Source organism: Sitodiplosis mosellana, unplaced genomic scaffold (assembly GCF_009176505.1).
Source record: "Sitodiplosis mosellana isolate CC-2019 unplaced genomic scaffold, AAFC_SMos_1.0 Smas_scaffold_1, whole genome shotgun sequence".
NCBI classification, from domain to species: Eukaryota; Metazoa; Arthropoda; class Insecta; order Diptera; family Cecidomyiidae; genus Sitodiplosis; species Sitodiplosis mosellana.
In genome coordinates, this window is record NW_022595244.1 from 18,840,199 (window position 1) to 18,860,924 (window position 20,726).

Genomic DNA, 20,726 nt, shown 5'->3' on the forward strand with positions numbered 1-20,726 from the left:
TGTTTGTGTGTAGAACTCTCTGTTTGTGTGTAGTCGATGTAGCTGTGCACATCACAGTGACTTGCGTCGTCGATATGCTCGGATATATCCGCAGATACGAAATGCTGAGATGCTGAGCCATCGGAAAACGTATGTTTAGAAAAATGACGGATGAATCGCGCATTTAGAAAAATATGACTCAATTTTTTAAATGAAATTCTTCAACAAATTGATAAAATCAAATAATGCAGAGAGTATTTATACAAACAATCCAACAATTCTATATCTGATAAATTCATAAATATTTATTTTGTTACTGTGAAAAAGTGACGTAACTTATTAATTGTGGCGAGGGGATTTTGTTTATGTATCAATGAATGAGAAGAAGTAAACAAATTGGCTTGTTTCTTTGCACGCACACATACACTTTGCAGCGCTTTCGAATGGTGTCTGACGTGCTCTGTGCCAATAAATCCTAATTATCAGAATTATTATCGTGAATTTATCGTAAATGGTAGGCCGTTGAAGATTTTGTTATTCTTCTGCGTTGCCGTTATTTTTTTCAGCGTGTATATTCAGGCAGATTGCTTTGGTCGCGTCCGATTGGCGCCGTGCATGCATGCGTCAGGTATTTGTATTTATATTTCTTCTGTTCTGTCGAGAAAAAAAATCTTTCTTCAACTTTGTTCAAGTATTTGTTTTGAAGCTTTGAGGCTTAAATGTTTTTTCCTCATTTCGTCCACTTGAGTAGCATGTGGGCCAAAAATTGCCGTCTATTTTACTTCGACTTAAATTTATGATGGTGTTAGCAAAGTAATTGTTTGCTCTAAAAATAAAATTTGGATTCTTTTCCTTGACATTGAGTCGAATATCCCGGAAAAATAATAAATCAACTTTTTCTTCTTCTCGTTCGATAGTCAATGTTGGAATCCTATGGATTTTAGTATATACACCGTTTGATAAAGGTTTCCTCACATTTCATAGATTCTTTTATATCAAATGAATTCAATTTGAATTTTTTTTCCTTTGTGTGTGTGTGTGTGTGTGTGTATGTTGGAAGTTTTAATTATGAGTGGCATTGCTTTGTTGGTGGTGGTGGTAAGCAGAAAAGCTGATGAAAAAGTGTAGCTTTTTTTTGCAATTTAAGCCTTGCTACGGGCATATTGATCCCTCGAGCGTATGTCATTTGATTAGTGTTTACGCATGTGTGCATTGTAATTTCTCTGGTGGGGATGACAACACGACAATAAACCATATTTATTGTCCGATTTTTCATTTTCAACTAATCCTGGTTGAAGTTACAACGTGTGAGCGATGCACGAGCTTAAGACCAATGTCATTTTTGTTGGTTCGTTGGCATTTGATCCGATTCACGAGCGCTCATTTTTTTTTCGTTGTTGCTGTTGCTGTTGCTGTCGTTGGTTCGTTACACACACGCACGCCTTTTCAAATACTATTTAATAAATTTTCAGCATCGTAACACAAAATGGACCCAATCGTCAAACAGATCCGAATACACAGCCAGCACACCACCAAAGGCAGTAATCACAAAAATTGGATCGAACGATAGATTGCACGAGCAACAACAACAACAACAACAACAAAAACTCGGCGAAAATATATGACGCCAATGTAAAAATTCGAAAAAGAATAAAAAGTTGCATGACGATTACGGCACACAAAAGAAGATTAAATAACGTTCGCGCATCAGCGAAAATAATGGGGAAAAATACAAACCAAACAGCAAACAAAGCTAGTTAGAGTGAACAATGGTGTCGACAAAGAACAAATGCTTTTTTTCTGTCACCCATTCACACATATTCATAATATGGACGATTCTCGCAAAGTGAAAGCGAGATGCAACGATGGAGCTGTGAGTGGATGTAGAATGATTCAGGGGTATGCTTTCAGCATATAGAGAGCGAGAAAGAGGGAGAGAGAGATAGAGAGAGATAGAGAGAGAGAGAGAGTAGAAGAGAAGAAGTGAACGTGGAACATCGTTCGGTTGATGCACAGCACACACACACACATACATATCGAACAGATGGGTCATTTTAAAAAATATCGCCTCCGCAAAAAAAAAACTTCGCCAAGGGAAAAACGCACTGGTGTCCAAACTTTGAAAAACAGATGAAAATTAACAAAATGAATAGGAAAAACACAACGTCATGACAAGATCCAACAAATACCCACGAAAATATGCACATGGAATGAATAAATCTCCAGGAATAACAAACAGCTAAAGAGCAGAGGGAGAGAGGGAGAGGGAGAGAAAAAAAGACCGAACGGAAATGATCACATAAAACCAAACCAAACAATACGGAATCGGTGATATGATGACAACAATAGCAAAAAATCCGATACAATATACGGACGTGTGTATTTGGATCAAAGCAGCTTTTTCTGGCTATTTCGTGCTTTAAACAGTCGCAAAACACAGCAACACGCAAACATATGTACTATCTCTCTCTCTATGTCTCTCGCTCTGTTATCATCACTTTCAGAACAATTCCTCTGCTTTTTTGTCAGCTACCACGGAAAATAAATTCAATTGCTTTCGTTGTTGCGAAAAAATACATAACAAAGTCAAGCATCAAACAAACTATTTGACATTTTAGCCATCACGTAACCAGAGCTGTATGTTTTCATTGCTTTAATTTGATCTCTTAACTATCGATTTAATCTCGTATCGTGTTCGTTTGCATTTGATGAAGTCGAAAATACGTAGCAGAAATACAATTATCTTTGAGAAAATGTAAATAGTCTGGAGATAAACAGAGCGATACGCATGGCGATGTTTCAACAATTTCGCAAATTAAATGCATAATTCCGATGCGATTTCGTGCAGTACAATAATGAGATTCAGAAGATATAACATTCCTATGTGAATCAATAACGTATGAATTTTTCAAAATATTTCAACATATTTACATGTCATTCGTTCGGGGAATTTCATGAAAATTTAACATTGCCAACCAAACGTTGAACGAAAATAAAAATCAACAGAATTTTTAACGTTCATTTTTCCATGTTTGTTGCATTTCGATCGAGAAATTCTGACATATTAGAGAATCATATGAAAAGTATTCAATTATATAAAGCGAATGAATGCCAACAACGTTTGTTTAATCAAGCTAATAAAAATGTCTTTTTTTTCGTAGAAGCATAACGCGCTCAAACAGTCGTGCTATGGTGAAATGCAATTTTCCAAATGGATTCAAATTTGTTCACAGTTTCTTCGTCATTTTTCTCATTTCATTTAATTCTATTTGTCATGTTTTTCATTGTTTTCTCTTTTCCGTTTTTTTTTTCGATGTGCGAATTAGAAAAACCCGTTGGGACCTGCACGAGGATAAATTGGGCAGAGACTCGACTCGACTGTAGATTTTAGACTGTATGAATACAAGACTTACCTCCAATACTGGCATTGTATGCAACACCAACGCCGCAAAAGCTGTTAAATGCAACAGCAGCCACTTCACCAGCACATCGTGTTCCGTGCTTATTATCACCATTATCCTGAGGCATTGGATCTGAACGTCAAAAATAATGGGAAAATCGTTAAAATAAAATCGTCGACAAAATGAACAAAAACGATAAAGGACAAAAACGTCAAAAATCCATATATATTTTTTTGGTGGCCAAAATTCAAAAACGTCAAAATAATCAAGTATTCTTCAAATGAAAATTGGCAAAATCGTCAGAAATTATTAACAAAATGGAGTAAATTTTATAGATAAACGAAATTCTTCAGGTGATTCTGTTTTTTTTTTTTTTGGATTAGAAAAACCAACTTATTTTGAATTTAAATTCATAGCTTCACAGTCTGAATTGATTTAAAAAAATGTCTGCATCAAAATTCAACTCATAGACTCGTTGATTTACGTTTTGTTCATAATCATTGAAATCTGTTGTAAATTTACCTTGCTGATAAAATCAGAATTACCTAAAGAATTTCGTTCATCAAAAAACTTTTTTCCAATGAAAATTGTTTTTTGACGATTTTGTAATTTGTAATTTTCGACGCTTCATCATTTATTTTTTTTTAATTCATTTTGTCTTTTGATGATTTTGCTAAATATTTTTGACGTTTTTGTCATTTTTCTGACATTTATTCAATTAACCTGAATCATTTCCATTGATGTCGTAGCTAGCATCCGGATCCTGAAACCAAGACAAATAAAAACACATTAGAAACGCTGTCTCTCTTTTTGTACACCATGCATTTGCTATTCGCTCACAAAATAAATAACAAGCCGAAACGAAAAAAAAATTCGAGTGGGAAAAAAGAGAAAAAAACGAAATGAAAATTGTACATTGAAACAGTTAACAGTTGAGGGTGTTTTAAGGAGCAGTTTAAAAATGGATTGCTATGGTGCACATTTGCAATGGTGACTTTTCACATATCTGCCATTGAAACGAGCATTCGAGCAAACGTGTTTACGGAGCTGATTGCACTTGATTTTTTTTCTCGTTTTCGTTAGGTTCGCTCATTTTATTGTCGTCCACGTCTAAATATTGTTGTTTAGCGGGCGGGTGTATACGCCATAAAGAATGCAATATTCAAAATAAACGCCGTTGCAAAATTTCCAACGCAAACAAACATAATGCAACAACACACGAGTAAACGACATCTTCACTCCATTTTGCACTTGAGCGTATTACCACGGCGTGTTTGTTTTTGCAAATGCATTTCTTGAAATGGAAACTTTGAATTTTGCATACAGTGGCATACAGAATCGTGCTGTTTTTTTTCTGATTCTGCATTAATAAAAAGACTATGGTGATGATGTAATCATGAACTGTTGGATTGGGGACGTCCTATAATGAATTTTCCTTCTGAATTTTCGCTACGTTTTATGCGCCTGCTCTTTCGACCAGCAACAACATCGAACATTCACCTATTTTCCCCCTACGAAGGAACGTTTCAGTCATTTTAGTGATGTCTGCAAATTTTATGCGGCGTTCATGAGCATTACCATCTCCTCGCAATTTTGCTGTAAAACTAACAATGAATTTTTCTTTGGAAATATTTGTAAACTATGATCAGGCTATGTCATTAAAGTGAACAGGACATTTGTTATTTCAGTTATCGCTGGCATTCCAGTTTTCGGGGTGCTAACGAGCGTGTGAGTGTGAGACTGAGATCGAGAGCGAGAGCGAAAGAAACTGAACACGTTCAAGAAATTTCTCGTCATTATTGTGTATGTGTGCGTTGTGTGTATGGTGCGCTCCACGCTCTTTGTGTATTTATGTACTTATAGAGCACTTTTAAACAACTCGTCACGAAACATCTCGTCGTTGCTTTGTTTTATGTCCGGGCGTGTGCACTTCAAGCAGCTGCTCGCTTTATAAATTGTTTTTACATCATTGGCTAAGTCGTGTTTTGACTTTTGTTACGTCATTTCCGGCTCTCCGTCGGGCAAACGACAACAGGCAGCAAGAAAAAATGCGTCAGTTTTTTTTAAAATATGTATTACCAAATGTAATTAAATGCAGAGCGTCAACACGCAAAAGTCTCGGCCGATGAGGTGTTCACCGAACAGAATGAAAGCGGAAATGAAGTTGACGAAATGAACAGCATGGACTAGCAAATTATTTGCTGTTATAGTTGGAGTAATAATAACACAAAAAATTATACCTAATCATAGCAATAAATGTAATAATAATATGGGGAAAACGATACGGAAAATTATGATGGAAATCAGGTTGAACCGAACAAAGCAACAACAGCATAGAAAAAAACCATAAACAATTTGAACTGGAATGTGCAAAATCCAGGCGAATTACGAGCCCGCGAGTGAACAACACAATGAGTACACTGCATTCAGTATGCGCTGCGCATTCTGTGTTGTTGGTCATAAATTTTTTGGATATTTGCATGCAACGAAATTCTGACCCTATGACGGCTGCTCTTTGCCTTTCAAATATAACATTTGGTTTAAGTATTCATTAGAGTTTTCTGTTTTACGATCGAAAATTGATGGCAAGACTGTTTCGACGGATGTAAAGTGATTTAATGGCTCATGACTTGAACTTCTTATTTATAAGCAAATACGACAAACAAGGAAAAATACGCGTCAAGTGTGCTCCACCATTCTAAAATCAAATAGATTAAACGATTTTATTGATGCTCGCATTTCCGTCGCTCGGCGCTGTGAACACTTCACATTTCCACGTCATCATCAATTCAAAAGCATTTTCGGTCGGTGTTAAGGCAAACACGTCAAGCGTTACCATGCTACAAGTTCGGTTGAATTCATCAAACGCAATCACTGTCAACGCGTATATCTTTGACGAACCGAATGTCATTTGTTACTTTGATCACGCAGCATTCATTTAATTTATGATTCTTACTTCTTTTGCGTGTCATTTCATTTATTTCACTCAATTTTACTTTGTCGCTTCAACAAGAACCTAAAGTTAAGCGCTAAAAACACGAAATTATCACCTGTGAGATGAATGACAAATAATTTATTAAAATCAACTTTGCTTTTTTTTTGTCTTCTTCTATTCTAAATTTGGAAGCCACTCGACGGTATGTCCTTTATTTTTTTTTAGTCAACTGGATTTCAACAAGGGAAACGCAATGAGAAAGTTTAGGTATATACATGTATACATGTTCTATAAAACTGATTGACTGATTGAAGTCTACGGTTCGAAGGGTCTTCATTTATTTACATTGGATGCAACTTTGAAGATAAGGGGAACACATTTAATCCATAGAATAAACAATGGGCTTTAGTTTTATCAGAGAACGTGATGTATTGTACAGCTTAGAAATTCCTGGCATTCATTGGGCATGTGCTCGATTCTTGTGTTTTCACAGTCCAACAATTTTGAACGAACTGTGTTCTTACTGCTTTGTTTTATGCGGATTAAATCGAGTTTGAAACGGAATTTCTCGTGTAACTTGGCAATTATATCTTCCTTTCTAAGTTATCAAGTGGCCGAGAAACTTTTGCATATTTTGCATATTTCGTATTCATGAATAGAATACATGTGAAATCGCCTTACTTTCCTAAATAGAATACTTGAAATTTGATTGTAATGTTGGATGAAAGAATATAGCAATAAAATTCAGTCTGTTCAGGTGAGTATCGACGCTAAATGCATCGAAATGGTTTTGTTCGAAAAATTTTGGAAGCCAAGAAAAGCCTGCAATAAATTGCTGCAAATGATTTATTTCGTTCGCTAAAGTTTAAAGAAAATACGAAAAAAATTTCGTTTAATCACTTTAAGGATTGTTTTTAATGCAAAAAAAATTTGTGCTTCGATTCGATGATTCTTCTATTTTGTCATGTCTGTTTTAATGGCTAAATTTTCAAGTTTTTTTTTCCATTCATGTTACATTGTCAAATGCGCTTAAAGGTTCAAAATAAACTTCGTGTTGTTGTTTTATTTATTTCGGTCAAATTTTTGCGGTTCTTTTCCATTGAAATTGAAAAACTTTTCAACATCAAAGAAATGCGAATCTTCTTATCGTGTGCACAAACACACACCCACAAATTGAATGCCATTAAAAAAAAGCCCGCATAAACAATTCAATTTTCATAATGTTCAACAAACACATACAAGAAATGGGGAGAAAAAAACTCAGTTAAAATCCCTTTATGGTGGAATTTGCGAAAAGTTTTATTATTCGTGTGTCTGCACAACGGCAAATAACAAATATTGAGGATTCAATGGAATCACTCTGCACTGTACTCAAATTAAATTGAAAATTTATGAAAATTGCTGGCTTTATTCAAACAACGGAAAAGTTTGTCGAGTAAATCAGTAACATGCATTGTATTTGACATTGAAATCCATTAAGCAGGCGTCTGAAGATTGACTCCGACATTTAAACAATTAATTTTACAGCTTTCGATGACTTTGCTTATTACACACAAATTACAATCGAAATATTGAAAGGAAAAATGTTTGATGCTGAAACATTGAAATTTTAGGTGATGAAACATATTCGGCGAAGGAGATGTCACTTTTGTTTTTCTAACGAAGTTTGTGTTTTCTAACGAAGCAAAAAATTCACTTGTAGTTTTGACTGAAGAGACAGGATTCAAAATGAAAAGACAACAAGAATTGAAGCATGAATGCGTTTAGTGTCACTATGAGTTTTTCGGATGCATAAAGCAGTCCCCGATTTCGCAGCACAATACATTTATTAGCATTTATTTGTTGTGAAGTTGGCCGGCTGGACGAGTATCTAGTATTAAGCTTGCACCGATGTGATAACTACAGTCAATTATCAGTTTTAAATGTCTGGATGGCACAGAACGAGCTCAGTCAAAATTACTGTCAAGTTTTTCCATGTTTTGCATATCTAAAATTTACAACCGCATAGACAGTAACAACAGAACAAGAAAAACTGCCAGCCAAATCCAATACATTTCTGTCTCTCAATTGAACAAGCCTTTTAGCTATTATGTTTTGTCAGAAAAATTGATGTGATGCTTTAAAATACATCCCAGCGCATCACAGAAAACACCACATAAAATATAAGTGAGCAAGAAAAACATGGCGAGTGAGAGCCATAACAGAGAAAAAGAAGATCGAAAACGGTGTAGCGACTCAAAATGGAATGAAGATTGAGGTTTTTTTTTTCTTTTGCACAATGAAACACATTTCATGTGTTTTATGTTGGAGAGATAGACGCGAAAAGTACACAGTTCAGTAAACGCACATCAGACTTCCCAGTGAAATGCTGACACCGACGAAAATAAGAGGCGAAAAAGAATAAAATGTATGCCGAATCCGGAGGAAAAACGAAGAAAAATGAAACCAACAACGCACAAAACAAACTAAATTATCATCATGAATATATAAAATTGTAATCATGTCAGTTTGGTTGGCACGTATATAATTTAAAATATTAAATATAAACATTAAAATATGAGGCGAAGCGAATTTATGTAAAACTCAAGTCAGGGGAACTTCGCAGGGAATATGTTGCACATGCTCTCACTCACATCAAGAAGCCAAATATGATAAAGTCATAGAATGTGTCATTTTTTTCATCTTTTTTTCATTCCTTCTTTTACAAAATAAAAACGAAAAATGTAAAATGTCTTGTTTCTTCTACAAATAACTCTCTCTCTCTCCCCCCCCCTCTCCCTCACTCAGCTTCCGACAGAGCTGTTATAGGCACCGAAAAAGTGCTGGCACCGAAATAGGTGCGCGCGCTCTTTATAAGTGCCGGCACCCAACACCATGTAATGTTCAAGTGCCGCACTCAATAATAATTTTTTTTGTATTTTGAAACATCAAAAATCACAAAAAATTAAAATTATTATAGTCTTTTCATTTTTCTAAAGTTTTTACACAGTTTGACTACGTCAATAATCAAATTCATTGTTGAAACGTCAAATTTTGAGAACTATCAAATTCAGTATACAAGTGCAGTCAAACCATGTGTTAATTTGAATTAGACAGTTCTCAAAATGTAAAACCTTTAAAAAAAATGAAAAAAACTAAAATAATTTTAATTTTTTTGTGATTTTTGATGTTTAAAAATACAGAAGAAAATATTAAGTGCGGCACTTGAACATTACATGGTGTTAGGTGCCGGCACTTATGAAGAGCGCGCGCACCTATTTCGGTGCCCGCTCTTTCTCGGTGCTTATAACAGCTCTGGCTTCCGAAGAGAAGCAAAATTCAACATTTTGCCTTAATCTACACACGTTCGTTGAATGAGAATCTTTTAAAATCCTTTAAAATACATGCAGAATTGCGAGCTGACATTGGAATCTTTTTGGCAGGCAACGTCTTCATGTTTTTAAAACACTGTGCATTTGCGAGTGACTTTTCGTTGATTCGAAAAGTATTTTGTGGATTTGAGAGATCGATTTCGTATCGCGAGTTGAATCAAAGCAGTAGCGAAAGGTATAACTTTGATTGCTAACGCCCTGCATGTCATGTTGAATGGATGAATTTCTCAAATCAAATTTTGTTTCTGTGTAGGCGCGCATAATCCCAAACGAAATCCATCTTGTGGATGCGAATGAGTGAGAATGCTCTTATCAGCTCATTTTTCTGAAAGGTTTCAATCCTTTTGTGGGGTTATGAATTGTGTACAAAGTCAAAATAAAGATATCAGACATGTGTAGTGCCATCATCATCATCATCATTGACGTCGATGGAATTGTCTGTGCTGCATTGATATCACTCCATGAGCTGAAGGTAGTGTAATGATGCGTACAAAATGTATGGATCACATGGATACATCGACCGAATGGAGTGAAAATATATGTGCGAGAAGTCAGGCCGAACGGTAGTAACGGCACTAAATAAATATGGTTGGCTAAGAGTAAGTACACTTGAGGAGCGAAAAATAAATTACGACCAATATGGAAATTCATATGCGAAATTCAAAAAAATTTCACCGCCATATTCCAGCCACGAATTATTTGATGTGTACACGCGTGAAATATGATAATATCAAATTTCACTCTATAAATTGTCACATATTCCGTATACATTCCGTGTACTGTGCACACAATGCACCCATAAAACATTTTATTAGATACGTAAATTTAACTCGTCGACTTTATAGCACCACAATAATCGTAATAATAATTATTCCTAGCGCTGTATTTTTATGTGTACGCCCATCCCGAATCAAACAACAATATGTGACAACAATCGCTTTATGGAATCGAATTCGAATTCGCTTGCAACATAAATGAATTTATGAGTTGGCAATCTTTCAAAGTGGGCTCGCGTCTTGGAACAATAGAGTCATTCGCGAAAACGGATGAGCCGATCTTAAGCATTCAGTGTTATTCGAAATATGTTTGCCATTTTTTGATGACAGTTTTGCATCTCATGTTTGTTTCCACATCATAATACTCCCAGAGTGACTTTAAACCGAAAACAAACTTTTTTTACGATCCATACACGTAATTGGAATCAAGTTGTGACGTATATATCCATCCGATGCTCTAATGAAACTGTCTACGAATGCATATATACACGATTTGTTTTTGTGTATCGAAAAAAAAAACGACAAATATATTATGCCTATGTAATAGACTAATCTATCCATTAGTCATTACACGTACTCCAATATGAAATATAAATCCTTTTGAAATGATGATCTACGTAAAGATTATTTTTCGTTTTCATTTATCTGAGTTGAATTTAGTGCATTGAATCCAATGCATGAAAAAAATGAAGTAGTTTAATTTGGCCCCTCTAATATTGATATTGGTATAAGCTCGATGAAAAGATGCGTATGGAATAATTTTGTTGTTTTCCAGCGCAGCAAAAAAAGGCAGATCATGTTTTTTTTTGTTTTGTGTTCTGCACACATTTACTATCGAAAAAAGCGCCTGCAGAGTGAATAAAAACCGAATTAGTTCAGCAAACACATGCTGTGGACTACAATATTTAGACAAATAAAATGCATATGATGCATGCTCGCTTACACTCGGTGCGCCGGCAAATCGGCTACGAGCAAATGTGTGTACTGCAAAGTTTCGCATCGCAAATAAGTGATAGGGGGAAAATTTAAGCGGATTTACGTCAAATTCACCCAACAACTTCATAAAAAAGTACCATAATTTTATTTATTTTTGCGTGCGCCTATAAAATTGCGCTGAACATTTGGATAAAGTAAAATTTATTGCTTTAAATAAAGACGAAAGGAAAAAGAGGAAAGAAAAAAAAATGCACATGCAAATGTCGTTTACTATCAGTGAAATGCCAGATCCAGCACAATTCTCTCTCCGTTTCATCGCGTCGGACCAATATTCATGAAAGTTTCTGTGTCTGAATTCGCGTATCAGCAACAGCTAAAGGCGGAATTATAACGGTAATAAAAGCAACCGAAACAGCCAAAGAGACAACAAGAAAACAACATTAGTACGTACGACCAAGCCCATTTTCGCAGTCGATCGAAACTAATAAAATATAATTTGCCTATAACTTGAATTCTTATTTAGATATATGGCATAGAATTTTGTTTTCATTTTATTTGCTTGTTGTTGCTCTAGTTATCGTTCGATGGTAAAATATTTCTTAGCACGTTGTACACGACTTATCGAACGGCTTCAGGATCGATACATTCGATGCTATTCATAATTCTGTTTACAGTCTGTGCAACGACCATATGGATGAACACATAAATAATTTCCAGTCGAAGCGTGGCGAATATTGAACTTCATGCGATATGTGTGCTCGTGCAGTGTGTTGTCCGGCGCTTTCTATGCCGAACCAGCGAAAACACATGATAAATAGAGAGAAAAAAAATGTATTGGGAATTGTGTGTTCTGTGCTACCATCGTCGCTGTTGTCGTTGCTGTTCAGCGCGCATTTTCGTTGCGTTCCATTTTTATGCGATTTCATTTTATTTTGTACTTACATAGTTTTGAATTAGATCCGGATGATTTGTTTGAATGCCGTCATCGAGAATGGAAACAACAACGCCTTTTCCTGTATACCCTTTTTGCCATGCTGGTGCTACGTTCATGTCGAGACCATCTTTGGCGCCACCGTTCTGCAAAGAAAATGAAAAAGACGAAACGACTATGATTATTCGGTGTGCTGCAAACAAGCCAAGTCAAATGCTAGAGCCATATAGACAAAGACATTGATACGAATGTGGAGTGAGTGCTATATATACATATAGTATACATGTACAGTACATTGATAGCATCTGTTTCATTATATTCTCCGTTCGATTGTTCCTACACGAAAGATGATTGTGTGTAATTCAGTATCGGCTAACCGGTCGTGGGAGGAAGGTGCTTTGGAAATCAATTTTTCATATTCAATAAAACGATATAAGGAAATGTTCTATTCGGCTTTAGCCGACTTCTAGACGAAAAGAAAGCTGTAGAAAACACCAGATGTGAATTATTCGTATGTCTATTGCCATATTATTGAGTTCACGGCGTTGGTTTATTAACATTATTAGTCTTTCATTTCTATATATAATACTTGTTCAGTTTGGCCATTTATCACACTTGCATCAGCCGAATCGAAATGTGTCTCACTGCGGATTCGTCTTTAATAATGATCAGTGATTGGAGGCAAACTCTGTGAATGAACGCAATATACTTGATTGTTTTACTGCATAATAATTTCGATACTGTTTTTGGCAATGTGCTCCCTATCGATGACTCTACAAATATCTTTCGAGCCTTTGAACCACCTCTAGTGAAGCAAAAATCTTTGCCCCATGAATAGAGTCAAGGCAAATGTATAGCGAAAAAAAAAATGTTTCATATAAATTAACTCGTGACAAGGGTTTTACTTTAGATTCAAAAGCGATATATTCTGCGTCTCTACATCATGACCCTCTCTAAACATCCAACAAGAGATATGTGGTATGTGTAAAGATACCACGAAATTAACTGTAAATGAATCGATTTACTTGCGTTGAGGCGACCGATGACATAAGCCCCGAACATTACATACGTACGATATGCCCCGCGACGGATGATAAGTATGTAAACTGTGTTACGCAATACACAACATATTCGATATTCGACACACTAAATGATAATTTATTGCGCCGCGCAGACAATCCAATTTACAATAAATATCGGAATTCATTGTATCATTGTGCCGAAATTGCTAAACAAATGGCTGGCAAATATTTTTAGCGTGCATTTTCACAACAACAAGCGCGCAAACGACAAGACGTAGGACGAAAATCGAATCAAGCGAGACATTATCAGAAACTTTGTTTTAAAATGCCAGAAAGAAGTGCGTACTGCCGCCAAATTTGACAACAACGTCATTTGACGGTTTACATTGTGGTGACGATGGAGAACAGCTTTCGGATGTCAAATGTTTATCATGCCATGAATTTGAGATAATGTCACGCAAAATGCTCATAACAATTAATTCCAAAGAAAAAATTGTCATATCGAATCTGCACACAGTTTCCGGACTGCCACTGGAAATGCTCTTCGACAGTATCTTCTTAGAAACATGAAAATAAAGCAACGCCCTGTATCAAATGTTGGTGCCACCTTTAATTCCGAAACTTTTCTTGATTGCCACACTCATCTCAATAACTCCCACATGGAAACGAAAAATTCCATAACTTTCGTACGATGAAATTCTTTGTGAAAATCTGTCTTGCGTAAAAATTCGGTCTGACTTGGTTCGTATTGATAACATTGCGCGAGTGAATGGGCAATATTTCATTAATTTTATCGGATATGAGAATGTCATTGCGACGCATTAATTCAAATTCCTTTGCATTTTTTTTCTCTACCGATTCATGTTCGGAGAACGGCGATATCGCTGGAAAAGGAGAAAGCAACATTTTTCCTCTGTCAATCTATCAGCCCACGAGTTATTTTTGAATTGTTTCGTCGTCAATGGAAAAATATCTAAAATTCGAATGCACTTCACCTAATCCTATTCTCCTGTCGAATCTGCTTGCGTCATCCCATACTTTTTTTTCAGTTTGACTCAAAAACACAGATCCTTTTTTTCGGCACTCGTTTTATCAACAAAGACATGAAAAACAGTCGTGTTTTCTTGAAGAAATTCATCCGAATAAAATCGGTTGAAGAAGAAATGATTCCGCATCTTAGGTCGAACAACTATTTGTCAACTGTCATCCTTTCTAAATCCTACAATGAAAAAGCATAACAGCGATAAGCTGTGTGCAACATAGAGCGTACCCGTAATTATACGTTTCATCGACTATGAAATATTTCTTTTTACGTTCACGCATGTGATAACTTCCCAGCGGAATTCGTTTTCTTTTTCGTACCAAAACAGTTCGCTTTACAAGCAATTTGCGTTCCTAGAAGACGATGTTTTCTTACAAACACTGATGAATAATAGATCCGTTCAAAGATCGTATCCGCCTATTTGGGTAACTTTACTCGCGACATACACCGAATGAGCTTCTGAGTTGCAGCGGAAGCGAGTGTGAGCGAGCAGGCGAGTGAATGAAGAAAATGCAAAGTGATCGATGGCCTGGAATAAGTAAAAAAAATCAATAGCATTGTTGGAACAAGTGTTGAATAAACAGAAGGTGTGACTACGTGTTTCCACTTTGATTGATTTAAATAGGTAGCTTTCCGAAGTGAAAATAATAGATGACTAAATAGAAATTCATCGAACAATACGCAAGTAACTGTTTGTTTTAGTGAGCTGCAAACCGGAAAATACAAATTTGAATCGTGTTCATTTTCCAAGCCTTACTACTTACTCATCACTTCGTCTTCGTGCATTCTATTCCCCCATTTGGAAAGCAAACAAAAAATTACAATGTTTTCCAATTGCATTTGAATGACCTCAAGTGGTGTCAGCAAAATTGATTGAATTCGGCGGAAAAAAAGGCGATCGGAAAATACCAGCTCTCTGTGCTCTCTCAGGCATGGTGTTTTTTTTTCGTGAACGAATAAAGTGGAATTGGTGACGAACGATTCAGCGAAAACGGGTGAAATACATTAAAATGTAAATTGACATCATTGGCAATGTTGGTTAAGTTCTTTTCAGACTCAGCACTTGAGCCCGCAGACACTACGATTTTCCGCTAGTTTTCTGTTCAATTTATTCGCAGCGAATTCTATTTGTCTTCTATGGTTTCCGGTTTTTTATTTGAGTAGTTGAGCAGGCGCGCGTAAAAAGGATCGAATTGGCAAAGAAAAAACACGATTATGACACATCGAATGGAAAAAGAAATTCCCACAAGACACAGGCAGGCAGCCAGACAAACGAACGAACGAACGAACGAACGAACGAACGAACGAACGATGAAAATGAATCCATTGGTACCGAGTAAGTGACACTTCAGTGCACGGGATCGTTTATTCAACTAATTTTCAATTTGTTGTGTAAGAAGTTTCGACTTGTTGTTTGCTCGATGGAAATACACTCGGCCTGAGATACGCTGAGGAAAATGAAGCTTTTTGTGCAATTGACAAACCCACAACAAACTTACTCACTGACAATATTACGTATTCCATTATCTATTGTGATGCAACACAGATTAGCCTGAGCATAAAAATCATGTGCGCCAACCAAACTCACCGCATTGACGACTGGCGTCGACCGTTGTAAAGATGAAGCTAAGATAAATTTCAAATTTAAATTAACTAACTTTCGATAAATCAGAACGGCAGTGTGTATGTGTATGTCTTTGTGACGCTAAATCCAAACTAAACACCGACATGATAGTTATCACAACTTTGGTTGGGAATTGGTGAAATACTGCCCAAGGACATGAATTCAAAGCTCTCCTGCTGCTGCTGCTGCTGCTGCTGCTTCCGAGAAATATGTTCTCCGCATGAAACTTTCATTAATTTGCATCTATCAATTCATTGTTCGACTTGGCAGTAAATTTCAGTTTACGTCGAGCATATTCATATATTTTTGAATTATTACAGAAGATCTCAATTAAACACTTGCATTGCAATTGAATGCACATACATTTCTGGTAGCCTCAAGAAGTTTTGCCAAATCAGTATTATTGTATGTCAGTGCGGAAATCTCTACAGGATTTGAACATTCGCATAGTGTTTAACTCTCGAATGTTCTATGTTTATGTGAAGAAACCACTGGCATTCTTGGCTTTTGCGTAAAATCAATTTCTTTTGATGCAGCTTTCCTTAATTACCATCACTGAACACAACTAGATCAACATGAACACAGATTCGGATTCACAACCGCAATGTTATTCAGTCAGGCAACCAGCTTGTTGTGCACATAAAACAGAACACTAATTTTCCATATCCCATGCGCACATTTTGAATGTGAATTGTACAGTGGAAAATTAAAATGCATTCGGCTTCGTAAATTCAAAGTAAGAGTGGATTTATCAAACGTGCGAATGCCATAAATTAATAAGTAAATGCACGGGTCCACTTCGTATTTTGCGGGATTTATTTCAGTTTGGAACTGAATGGACGCAAGATTTGAAAGTGAATTGTGGCCACTACTTCGCTTGGGTCATAAATGTTGATTTTGCATGCATCTTGTAGACTATTGCATTGTATACTCGTTATCATCGGCATTCGATCATGGAATAGTTCATTGAATCTGATCCGTTTATCTATTGTTCAGATCGGCTTCTTTGATGACTCTTCATATGCGGCTATTTTGAATAAAATAGAGCGTAGCCCATTTAGATCGATGGTTTTTCTAAGATTGCCAGCCAGACCGATTTCATCCAAAGGGCACAACATTTACAAATGCTACATTCAGCTTAACCTTTACTTTATTTGATACCCTTTGAACTCTGTCAATATGCGATAAAAAAATTGATAGAACTGAAAACTTGCATAGAAAAAAAACGGGAGAAATCACATAGAAATAAATCAATCTCTCTTTCCCTTTTGCAAGCGACTGCGTCGCCCGTTCGATTCATATTTGTCGCTTTTGAATTCAATACCTCAACGGTTGGCGGTGCCACTGCAGGCGATGGATTCACATCGTGTTTGGAACGAGCACATGAACTTTTCTGATACAGTGATAAAAACGAATCCAACGGAACAGAACTCACACTTGATTCGCAACGTTACTACCTAGAGTAGTAACATGACAAATGCATTTTCTACACAACAATTTACCATTATGATTAAATATTAAAATCGAATTATATATTAGTTTGGGTGCCACCGGTTTTTTCTTTGCCTGCGTCTACTGCATAAGCAGCGTACACAGTGCAGCGAGTCGGGTAGCAAAAAACCAGCAAACCTGAATCGATCATAGAAGTGGAGGAAAAACGGTGAGATATGAGGAAAAAAAGAAGAAACCTCGAAAGAATGTAGTTCATTCTTTTAGTAAACAATGGCTTCGTATGAATTATATACGAGAAGCAGCAAGGATGTAAAACGGTACAAAAAATGGTGAATTTTCCAACTTACACTAAAAGTGATTTCACATTCAGTGCTTATGCTCACCGACACATACACACACATACAAACACACACACACACCGGACTGATTCAGACCGACGTCAAAAAATTATGAACTTAAACATAAATCTGAAATATTTATTTCACTCAAACGAGATTCAAGTTTTTTTCCATTCTTCCACTTTCTCGTTCTCTCTCTATCTCCTCTTTCCGACTTTGTCTGTTTTTCTCCGTTTATCTGACGCTTTTTTCCACGTTCTACGAAAAATTGTACATGTGGAATGAAAAATTTGATTTACCGCGCGAGTCTTCTTTTCAACTACGTTCTTCTTTGACCTGCTTTGGATTTTTGTCGGTGTGCTATTCTGCTAGGTAGCTGCTGTTTTTCCTCCTTTTCTCATCCGGCGAATGGAAAAAGCACCGAAAGAGAAATGGAATTTTCTTAAGTAGTTTCTCTCTGTTGTGATATAATACCAGATTTTTATTTCTCTCTTTTCGATGAACTTCCATTATGTTCGCTGAATACGGACTCATTTTTTGTGGAACAAAAAGAAAATGCAGAAATAAAAATCAAGCATTCAATAGACAAATTTCATAAAAGAGAATCTCAGGAGATTGCATTCAAAATGGTAAATTTTACTTATTTTGTGCTGCCATTAACAGCAGGTTATTATTTGAACATTTAATCCAAACGGATACATCCATAGCAATGCTGTGAAGCACAATGTTATTATATTCAACAGATCCAAAACCTTTCAGAGTTCTGTTTGTCCCTATCGGAAGTTGACTAACATGAATGACGTTTGAAATGCCATTTTTGACAAATACCATTTCCAATATTTGGGTAAACCTTGTAACGAAATCATTTAATCAAATTTCCAAACTCTACCGTATAGATGCCGCTAGAGCATCATTTGCTGAATATCTTTCATTAACGATTCATGTTGTTGATCCATAGGATCACAATTGAAACTATACTTGCCTTCATGATCAATAGTAATTTGCTTTTCATGTGATACAATCACAGCCAATTGAACATGATGTTTTAATCATATTAATATTGGCTTCAATTGATAATTTGCCGTAGACGGAGAGAGAAAGAGAGAAAATCAAATTGTGTGGGAAATTCACTTCGAAATAGACGTTGTGGTATGGTTGAATTATGCATCATACATTCAATTTTTATGATGCAATGTCAAAGGACGCATGAAATTTTATATCAATTTGAGGAATATGCAACATGCATTTTAAATGTTGAGCGCAACAAAGGACATTGTAAGATTCAACTATTCCGAAAATTTTGCTTCTATGTGGAAACTACAAACTTAGTTCAATGAACAAATACCCGTGTATATTCTCCATAAAACTTATAGACAGACAAATTTACATCAAGATTTGATGCGAGTCCTAGCAGGGTCATCGGCTGTTCCAAGCTTTCTGATGGAATCTAAAATATGTTTCTTACATTTTACACTCCAAATGCCTCCACTACTGATTATATTATGCAAATATTTCTTGTTGGATTTATTGTCATCGATTTTCGATTGAATTTGATATGAATCGAGCCGAATCAGTGACGTGAAACATATTTATAATGAATTCAACTTCTGTCGGTGATTTCCTTCCGATTCGAGAAAATCAAGCACAAGAGTAATCATTTGTTTTTCACATGAAAGTTCCATATAATAGCTACTGGCCGATCTTAGAATGTAACATAGACATTTTTGGAATTATTTCTAGAGCATTAGCATTTCGACCCCACGAAATTGGCTAATCTTTAATGTACAGTAACGTACTGTATTATTGGCCATCCTTTGAAGTGAATAACACATGCACTGACATTCCATTGCAACATTTATGACTATCTTCATAAACTTCACCATATAAAATTATGGGTAGCAGAAATATTGGGTCGTTTGTGTGGTTGTTGCTATTGCTCCTGCTGCTGTTGCTGCTGCTACGATTGCTTTTTTGGTTTTCCACTACTGTACATTGGAGCATGCATTTTTTATGGTTTTATTGGCATATAAAATCCGTTCGATGCGAATGTAAGAGGCAAACGTGTAGCCAACAACAAAACGAATTATGGCATTTACTTGCAGTTTACCGATCGAGATTTGTTGCTTGTTATTACAATTGTGTTTCAATTTTAAATAAAAAAAATCTCGGCATGAATGAATCTCAGCTTTGAATATGTTGCAATCTAGGGTGTAATCGAACATTGTGGTTTGTGGAAAATGGCTCTAAAAGCTGCATCACTTGCAAAATTCAATCGAAATATATTGGAAATTGGAAAATAGAAGAAATATCCGTTTCGAAATCATTGTGGAATTGAGGTAAATCGATTCCGTATTTTCTAGTTCTTTCTTTGCTTTATTTTTGGTCAGTGTTTATTTTTCATTTTGGCATAAATGTGTTCGGGAATGCAGTGCGGTGCAATGCACAATAGTTACTCGGGCTTGGTATGCATGTGTCGAACACTATTAACTGCATTGCATTTTTGCCATTCAGTTGGCTCAATCAATGGCGCTTTTTGTTTGATCGCATGAAATCGCACGATAGAATCCATTTTGTTTGTTCGTTTTCTTTTAATTAAAATGGAAATTCAATAGTTTTGATAATATTCACCGTAAAATGGCTTATGCATGCGTCCAAACGAAACCGAATACGCTTCTCCTAATTGAATCATCAAATGTCAAAATCAAATGCACATTGAACGCGTCCAGTGATATATTAAAACCATTGTGGTTCATGACATACGCAGCCCCAAATCACTGTCACATTTCAAATCGTTTTGCCCGACAGACAATTCACACCAAGTTTCAAATGTCAAATAAAATTTCAGCTCAAACAAGTGAAAGTTAGATTGTATATTGTGTATGCATGCGTGTGCGTGGTTTTCGTGTGTGTGCCGTAGTT

At 36.0% G+C, this 20,726-nt stretch overlaps 1 protein-coding gene and 1 long non-coding RNA gene across 10 annotated transcripts in view; one reads left to right on the top strand and one right to left on the bottom strand.

The window, feature by feature from the left end:
- LOC129579290 (uncharacterized) overlaps positions 1 to 9,037 on the top strand; it is a 47,714-nt gene extending 38,677 nt beyond the window's left edge. For 2 of the 3 annotated variants that reach the window (XR_008689219.1, XR_008689217.1), the window contains exon 5: positions 3,306 to 3,573. This is a non-coding gene — a long non-coding RNA (uncharacterized LOC129579290). Of the gene's footprint in view, positions 1 to 3,305 lie in introns of all 3 variants that reach the window. The other variant, XR_008689218.1, reaches the window with a different exon arrangement.
- Positions 1 to 20,726, bottom strand: part of LOC129579249 (furin-like protease 2) — a 207,143-nt gene that overhangs the window by 42,654 nt on the left and 143,763 nt on the right. For all 7 annotated transcript variants that reach the window (XM_055469167.1, XM_055469175.1, XM_055469129.1 and 4 more), the window contains 3 exons: positions 12,341 to 12,475; positions 4,104 to 4,143; positions 3,393 to 3,512 (listed from right to left, as the gene is read on the bottom strand). In XM_055469167.1, the coding sequence (XP_055325142.1) occupies positions 3,393 to 3,512; positions 4,104 to 4,143; positions 12,341 to 12,475 (295 nt within the window). The remainder of the gene's footprint in view (positions 1 to 3,392; positions 3,513 to 4,103; positions 4,144 to 12,340; positions 12,476 to 20,726) is intronic.